The sequence below is a fragment of the Eurypyga helias genome, unplaced genomic scaffold, assembly GCF_000690775.1.
Source record: "Eurypyga helias isolate BGI_N326 unplaced genomic scaffold, ASM69077v1 scaffold11110, whole genome shotgun sequence".
Classification (NCBI taxonomy): Eukaryota; Metazoa; Chordata; class Aves; order Eurypygiformes; family Eurypygidae; genus Eurypyga; species Eurypyga helias.
The window spans coordinates 85,539-94,147 of NW_010226322.1; the positions used below are offsets into that span (position 1 = coordinate 85,539).

General features: G+C 40.3%; 1 protein-coding gene across 1 annotated transcript in view; it reads left to right on the forward strand.

Moving 5' to 3' along the window:
• PLEKHA5 (pleckstrin homology domain containing, family A member 5) overlaps window positions 1-8,028 on the forward strand; it is a 66,844-nt gene extending 58,816 nt beyond the window's left edge. The window contains exons 19-23 of the mRNA XM_010152668.1: window positions 282-440; window positions 1,754-1,881; window positions 2,698-2,840; window positions 4,041-4,145; window positions 7,149-8,028. Of these exons, the coding sequence (XP_010150970.1) occupies window positions 282-440; window positions 1,754-1,881; window positions 2,698-2,840; window positions 4,041-4,135 (525 nt within the window). The 3' untranslated portion in view covers window positions 4,136-4,145; window positions 7,149-8,028. The remainder of the gene's footprint in view (window positions 1-281; window positions 441-1,753; window positions 1,882-2,697; window positions 2,841-4,040; window positions 4,146-7,148) is intronic.
• The last annotated feature ends 581 nt before the right edge of the window (window positions 8,029-8,609 follow it).

Consider the following 8,609-nt stretch of genomic DNA (forward strand, 5'->3'; position numbering starts at 1 on the left):
AGTGATTAACAGAAATGCTGGAGAATTGGGGTGGGAGGCAGCACAGAAAGTACAATAATCTTGCAGAGAAAAAAAAATTAAGACAGGCTGAACTGTTTTGAAAAATACAAAAACGAGAAAATTCCCAGTCCTTAACAATTTCCATTTTCCTTGTTGCAATGTGGTATACTTCAGAGGTTTTAAGTATCTTTTTATCACAGTCGGAGGACAGCGCAAGTCTCAGAACTGAGACTGTGATAACTTCGGTAACAGTACGTCTATATATCACTTTTGTCCCACAGAATCGAAAAAAGGATGATACTGTATCTAGTAACATGAAGGAATTGGAGACCACCAGTAAAGAAAATAATTTGGAACAAAACAATGGAAGTCCTGGAGAAGAAACAGCACAACTAAAATATGATGGAGAACAAGAACGTAATTCTGGTTTTACTAAAGAGGTACTAAACCATCCCTTATTGAACGTTTCATCAACCTGTCTTGCAGTAGAAAAATATTTGTGCCACAGACAGCAAAGTATGGGAAAATGAGACAGTTCCTTTTGCTTGGAAGATCAAGTTATCTTTTTGGATCTAACGAATATCCTGTAGAGAAGCACAACATTTTCTTAGATCTGTCTATAGCTGAGAGATTGAATTTTCTTTTGAATGGTCTTCCTAATTTCCATTTTACTTAACTTTTATTTGTTGCTATCTTGACTTATTGGAAAATTACAAAATTATTATGTTCTTTACTTCTTTGGAAACAAAACCAATACTAAGGCATCTTTAAATAATAATCATTGATCTGTTCGTTGCTTAGGATATCCCAGCGTAGCCTTTGACAGTTACTTAATACACTGACTCTTCTGTTAGGTTGGCTGTAGTACATCAGATAGTTTATAGGAAGCAGAATAAAGCTGGCACAACAATTTACAGATGGAAGTCAGCAGTAACTGTAGTTTGTGCTCTTTGGTCACTGGATTGATTTCTGCCCTGGAATAGTCTCAGACTTGCTTGACAGTGAGTTACCTCACTGTTTCTGGTACTGATGTGCCCTGAGCACTCAGCAATAACAGACTGACTGTGAAGAAGAGATTGCTGGAATTGTTTCTACATAATCATAACCTGCTTATGCGTTTTGGGTTTTTTTTTTTAATCTTATTTAGAGTTTTTTCCTTTTCTACCCATGTTCTTTAGCCATCCTTTGCTTTTCCTTTTCCTCACTCATTTTTTCTTTAGTTTTCCTAGTTTATACTTAGGTTTTTTAAACATTTGTCTGACGAAGAATGGTATAAAATCAAATAATGAGCATCTGTTATTATGCTTTTTATTGACAGTCTGTTGCTTTGTTAAGCATGCAAATCTTTTAAAGGAAAATGATGTAATACACTTTGGTTGTATCTAATCAGATCTTTAAGAGCAGTGTTCAGGCTTATCGACAGTGTATTCCAGTAGGTGGAATCTCTGTTGGCGTTGTGAAGAGAGGGATAGCATGAAAAAATGGGCAGGCTGCAATCCAAAGAGTTCAGATGAGTTCTGGAAGTTACTAAGCTGAGCCCTGCCCATTGGCTCTGGTATAAGTTTCAGGATAACTCTATTAACCTGAATGGTATTGATAAAAATTTCTTAAGTTACGTAATTCTGAGTTACTAAGTATACATGATGGCAAAATTTGTCTGTTAATAAAACTGTTTCCTGATACTGTATTTCTTACCTGCCACTTAGTTTGCGCTACAGCTTTTTGTTTCATGATTTCAAATTTTTTTTTATAGCTGACAAAAACTGATGCTCTTTTATCAGATGCACATGTTGTATCTGACTCAAAAGAATTGAGTAATGAAGAGAGAGCAGAAAAGGAAAAGAGAAATAAATTGGAAGAAACACATGATGGTGACATAAGGTAAAAATAAACCAAGATGTTCGGAGGCTATTTTAAACTTGCACGTTGTATTTATTAGCTGAACGGACCAAGCAACTAATGCAATACTGTTGTAAGGTATATTTATAGGTTTTGAGTGGTTTTACATACAGAGAGGTCGAGTGAGAAACCGAACCGTTGCAGGGGTTCGGTAAGAGGTGATGAGTTGGTGGGTGAAGCAATGTTTATTTTCAGGTATTGCCCCCGTTACAAACAGGATACATTCATAATCCTTGCTTTGGGATGCAAAACATATTCAGTGACGTCAGTTCAAGCTTTGTGTGAGTTTCTATGAAACCTTCAGCTGGGGCTTCCACAGCAAGCTCTTTACCGCTGCTGATACCTAGCAGCAGGCTAAACAGCTCGTTCCGTAGCTCCTGCTTTAACTTTTACTTTGCTATTGTGGAGCTTTCCAGAATTAGAGGAATACTGTGTCTTGGATATTCCTCTTTAAGGATTCGTAACTTTAGTGCAAGTTGTACTGCAGAACCTAAGTCAGTTCTTACATTAGGTCATAACTTTCTCGCAGCACCCTTCAGCCTAATCGATACCATGCAGCAGGAAACTGAACCAGTATGTTGAGGAAAGGAATTTAGTTTCCAGTACTTCTTGCTTTTTTAAGTCTAACTTTACAAGGTAGAATTGTTTCACAATACGTGCTTAATTTATTTTACACAAACTTGCAAGTTGCAGCTTCTTTGCTATTAATAGAAGGCAATTAAATTGTAACTCCTATACGTAGTGGTTTAACACCTGAAGTGAAGTTACGAGTTCTAAGCGCTCTGCTTTTTTAACCAGCTTGAGGAGTGTGACCACGGTTACAAACCACAAATCCAAAACCAGCTCAGAAGAAAGTGAAGTAGTTAGTGTTCAAGAGCAAGAAGGGATTATGTCTTCGTTTGAATTAGCACAGTCTTCAAAAGGAACTCAGGCAACAGCAGGTATGGAAAAGAGTTTGACTGAAGCACAGCTTATACAGTACGTATGTAAAACTTGCATTGTCATTTTGTCTTTTGATGCTCTGAAACCCTGGTGAATTGAAAGTGCTGAGCTAGTCTAGAGGTGAAGTGTGTGGTTGAATAACGTAGAGAAAAATAACTTTCCAGTGAACAACTATAGAAATCACATTTTTTCTGAGGTTTTAATGTAGATTTTATGGTTATATTTAGTTTGGTTAATTAAGTAACTATTGCCAGAAATGGAGTCATACTGTAGCTGTTGGTTGGAACAAATCCTTTCCTATTCACCCCAGAGAACAGCATATCAATCCTGTATATGTGTAGAACATTTACCTCCCAATTGCTAGTGGGTGGCCTCTGGTATGCCTAAGATTGAGGAATCCTTGGGTTTCCAATATTCCTTGTAGATTTTGAACTAGCAGGTAGAAGACCCCAGTTTGGGTCATGCTTTCAGGAGTAGAAAAGATGAAGAAACAGAAAACACTAGCTGACTGGTAAAATGACAGGTGGTGTGCTACTTTGTAAGAAGAAAAAGCAGCAATAAAGGAAAATTGTCTGCAAAGAGAGAAAAGGGAAAAAGTTGTAGGGGAGGAGGAGGGAAGAAAATACAATGTAAGACATTATTAGGGTATTTGGTGATGGGAAGGGTTAAGTAAGCCAAGTGGTTCAATTTATGGATATAAAAGGTGACCTGGACCTTTGTAGTACAGTCAGCAATCCTGTCTGTGACTTCATAATCGAAACCAGAACTCGTAAATACTGAGCATTTTCCAGTGCTCAGCAGAATAAAAATGCTTAGTCAAACTGCGCTGGGATATAAAGGTGGGGCTGGGAGTATCCCAACTGGTTAAATTTCACTTTTCTTTCCCCCCTCCCCCCTTCTCTTTTTGCAACATAGATAACACGCCAGCATTCGCGTGTCCGCTGTTTGTTCCATGGGTGTGTTACTCGTCGTTTATAGGCCTGAGCAATGATCTTGTGTGAGAACAGCTGTGCTCCCCCCCTGAAGTTGTGCTTATTTGTGCTGATCAGACTTTAAGTCTTCACTTGTGCAGCTTTCGTTTGGTTCTGCTTATATTTATTATGTCTTGAAATGGTAATTTTCAAGCTTGTGTTTATTATGGCTTGAAATCGTGCCTTCTGTAACTTGTATTCTTACTTATCTTGCTGTATGACTCGCAGTGAAAAGCTTGCCTTCTTCACCAGAATCGTCCCTGTCACCAGCTCCATCTACACAGACACAGCTCACAGAAGGATCACATTTCATGTGTGTATAGTTACAGAGAAGTACGTCTCTTTTTCCCCCCACCCTCCTGCCATTTTCCTAATATTTTTCTAGGTATATGTATTCTAGGTATTTTTCTGAGAAACATCTGTAGACGGTACGTGGGGAGACAGTTACCTGCAGTGCTGAATACAAACTAACCAGAACACAAAACAAATAGGTGGATTGATTTGCTTGCAAGTAATGTCTTCTCTGTCCAAGTACAAAGAGAAAGGAGTAATTAGCTTATCAAGCACATTCTCCACAGCTGGCAAGATAATGGCCCTTTGAATGCCGTGAGAGACCTAAGCTGTTACAGAGCAGGTGCCCGGTTAAGGTAGGAGCGTCAGCGCTCAAGTGCAAATGAATCTTGATGCTTGGGTCCTGATAATAGGCAACCAGAGCTAGATCTCTTAGTGATGCAGACTTCGTGGCTTAAGATGTAGATGACTGAGGCATGACAAACAGCAAGGGAAAAAATGGGGGTGGAAGAAATATAAAAGTTACAGAACTTTTTTTTTCCTCTTTCTATAGAGACAGCCACACACAGCTTCCCTTCCCTTGTCCTGGTAGGTGATTTCTGCTAGGAATCGAGTTAGAAAGCATGAGTTAGGCTAGATTTACATATTCCTACCTGTAGTGTTACCTAGGTAATGAATGGGAATGGAAATACACGGATGCCTATTTGTTTATACAAGTGTTTAAAGAAATTAATAGGATAACAATGGGAATGCTTCAGCACTTTACCAGCATTTAAATCAATCCATCTTTGTGGTCAGGAAGTACCTGTTTAAATTAGCTTTCTGCTAAAAGAATGAGCTTTCTCTCAATGGCAATGTTAGATGCCATAGCTGATGTAACTTAAGAAAATTTTTAAATCAAGGAAGATTTAAAATCAGATGTCTTCAGTCATTTATCATGAGGAGATATGAATGTTTTTTTCATTTACTGTCCCAATCTCCATTTACAACCTTTCATCTTAGCAAAATTAGACTTATTATTCATCACAGACAGCTTTCTTGTATGAACTATGGGAAGGAAACTATTTATTTAAAAAAAAAAAAAAGTTAATAGTTCTCATCTTTCTCTCCTTTGGAGAGAGTGGAAAATGCACTCTTCACATTCAGTACTGACCCCTGTGTTGCTGGATTCCTGACGGATGTGGTCTGTCATGATTCGATTTAGCTTGGACTTTTGTACTTGCATTCAAAAGTTTTGTTACAGAACCATTTTGAAAAGATAAAGAGGGACACTTTGGTGTTTCTGGAAATACTGGTTCGTGCAGTGCTTTTCAGTTTCACTGTATCAATACACATGCATTTCGTGTGCATCTTTTTAGATAGGACAGACATTACCCCATCACCTGAGTTTCAGGTCAGTGGTGAAACTGAAACCGCAGAGCTGAGTTCTGTCCGTGGCCACAAGCACACCTGCCTGGAAAGGGGAAGCATCCTACAACTTCACCAGAAATGTGTTCCCATTTGCATTAAGCTGCTTTTAGCTTTTGTCATTAGCTCCAGTGACCAGATCAGCAAATTCCTTTTGGTTTTGTAAGGATTTATGCTGAGACTAGCAAAAGAGGTCGGCTTTGTAACCTGACGCCCCACACCTTGACACCCCACGGCGTGGTGTGTCCTCGTAGGTGATGCTGTAGCCAGGGTTGGGTACGATTCTCATAATAGGCCTTAATTACTTATGAAAAAACGGTGCATTTGGGGTGGCAGGTGTAGAGCTAACGCTCTGCCTACGCTGCCGCGCTCTAACAAAGTGAGGATTCCAGAATTCAGAACGCATCCGTTCTGCCTGCTCAGCATGTGAACTGCGCTGGGAAAAGCATTCCGCTACGTGCGTGTGCATTCCCATCGCCGCGGCGCTCCGTGCCTCGGTCGGCTGTTTCCTAGCAGCTCCCAAACAAATCCGTGCCCTGAGCTGTCCCAGTGTGCGCAGGAGACGTACGAAGCGTGGGCCGCTTGCAGGCCGTGTCGACTGCCCTTCCCTTCTGGGGCTGCCGTTGCGGCGTTCCAGCGCTTGGCTGAAAGATAGCTCTTTTAACGTGCCAGCGTCCCTCGGACGCAAGAAATCCGATGCGGCCGAGGGAACTTCAGAGCTGTGGGATCGTCAGCCCTCTGTGTTCCTGTACAACCGCATTTTTCAGGCAGCATCTGGAAAATGTATGGTCGATTTCAGAGAACAATGAGGTAATACCTATATTTGGCTTTTACGGTCAATTAGTAAAATGAGACTCTTGGCACCATGCCAGGGGAATTTGGCATCGGAAATTGGTGGCACAGGATATTGTGGGACTAAGGAAAAACCCATTAAGACAAAGCGACTTTTTTTGTCGGGGCTCTCGCTTTGCCCAGACGTACCTGGATGTGTACCGCTGTTGGTCGGTTTTCAGCATTACATTTACGCTGAGTCGTGGAGGGATAATGAAACTTTTTACAGCACCTGGATTCAAAGCTCAGAGGCATTCTTGCTAATGAACTGCTAAAAGCTATTTATAGCTTCAGCAATTACCAAAGTACAGCAAGCTCTGGGTGGAGCGCTCGAAGTTAGCACACCTTACAGCTGCACTGCCGTTCCGGCGTAGCGACTGCGTCACGCTGTGGCCCCCTTCAAACGCAGCCTGTCGCCTGTAAGAGCAGTTAGGGACTTGGCAATGAATTTGTATGGTTTCCTGTCATATACAGTAAGTTTTTACCTGAAGAACTTCTGGAGGTGGCCATGTACAACAGGATAAAACTCTCCGAATAAGCAGGCTTTCATACAAAGTTCAGAGAATTTGGATAAAGCTTTGCTTTTGCATCTTGCTGTCAGAGTATCCTGACAGCAGTATTTTCTCATCAGGAAAATTGATTTTAGAAACAACTGATTTGTGAGACACTTTATTATGTTCTACATCATTGATAGCTACTGCTAGGGTGAGGTCAGAAATTTCTTGCTGTGTTTAATCCCAGGAGTTGCTTTATACAATATTCTGTTGTTGCTAAAATAGAGTAACTTAATCTCTGTCTGTCTTTCAGCACTAATGGCTTCTGTTGAAACAATTCATGCCTGAGATGTATGGACCTGACCTATGAAAATATGAGAAGATATTGTACAGTATATTTTAAATCTATGAAATTCATAGTTCTGATGCTTTTGGCCACAGAGCATCATTTTATCACTTCCTGGAAAATGTGTATTCCAAGAGAGCTTTAAACGGCCCACGTGTACACTCAACAGCCTTCAGATTGTTCTCCTGATACCAGCTTGCTGCTATGATTTCTGTGCACATCAACTAAAGGCTCTTTTTAATGTGCAGCCTACAGGCAGAATTTGATTTGATATCCTCCAGAATTTAATGTTCTTTTAATTTTGGATCATATAAGCTTACTTTTTCTGCTTCTTTTAGGTGCGTAACTCGGTTAATTTTACATATCACCACTAAAACCACATTTTACACTTTTTAAACATTAAGATTTGCTGTTTTAACAGTTTATTTGTAAAATTTTTATATATATATATATACATATAGATATATTTAAAATGTGCCATTTTTATTATTGCTTAGTAAAATATGTCCTGTTTCTGCTGTAATTATTCCTTGGTCAGGTTGCAATGTCAGCAGTTACTGCCACACTTCTGTCAACATATGCATTAATGTTAGTGGTTACTTTTTCTTAAATAAAATGGAGTGTAGGTATTTTGAGGTACTGGGCTTTTCCTTCGTTGGGTTAGGGTGTGTACAGCAATAAGCAGGTTTTCGATCCAGTACTTAGTTCGTGTACAAATGTAATTATGTTCATTGTGTATATATTATACAATGAGCACATACGATGTAAGTATAAGAAGCCACTTACGATTGTTCAGATACAAATGTTCATATCCCATTTCTTTTATATCATATTAAATAAATGTTGACGTTCTTAAGGACTTGTATGGTTAGTATTTCTTCCAGCAAACAGAGGTCACGCTGCGTTCCACCTTTCGGCGTGGGGAACGCAGCAGTTCTTATCTCATTGGCGACATCACCTGTCAACCAGAGTAGCAGCGACAGACTCTTCCGAGATTCCAGTCTTCCTCTGCGGGAAAGAAAGAGGCTGCAACACAGAGCAAAAAGACACAGGACACAGAGGTTCAGCTCCTGACTCTCCCAGGCTTGTGTCTTGATGCTGGAATAATCACGGAGTCGTTCCGTGGCCCCGTTCCCTGCCTGTTTACTTGGGAGGCAATAGCCAGGCTTAGTGGGGTGTGGTGAGTAGTGATTCAGTATCCGCCGGTGTCGACGGCCGCCTTCAGTGGGGTTAAGCAGAGAAGCACGATGATTCCTCGAGGCTTTGACATCTGCAAAGCATCTTCCAGAAACTGAAAGAAAACCTGAAATAATTTGTCAAGTGTCATCATGCTACAGATGTTCCTGGCTTCACGTTTGGATCGTTCACAGCTGTCTGAATTTGCCTGAGACAAAAGAGGTTTAGAAAAGGACGATGAAAAATGAGAAG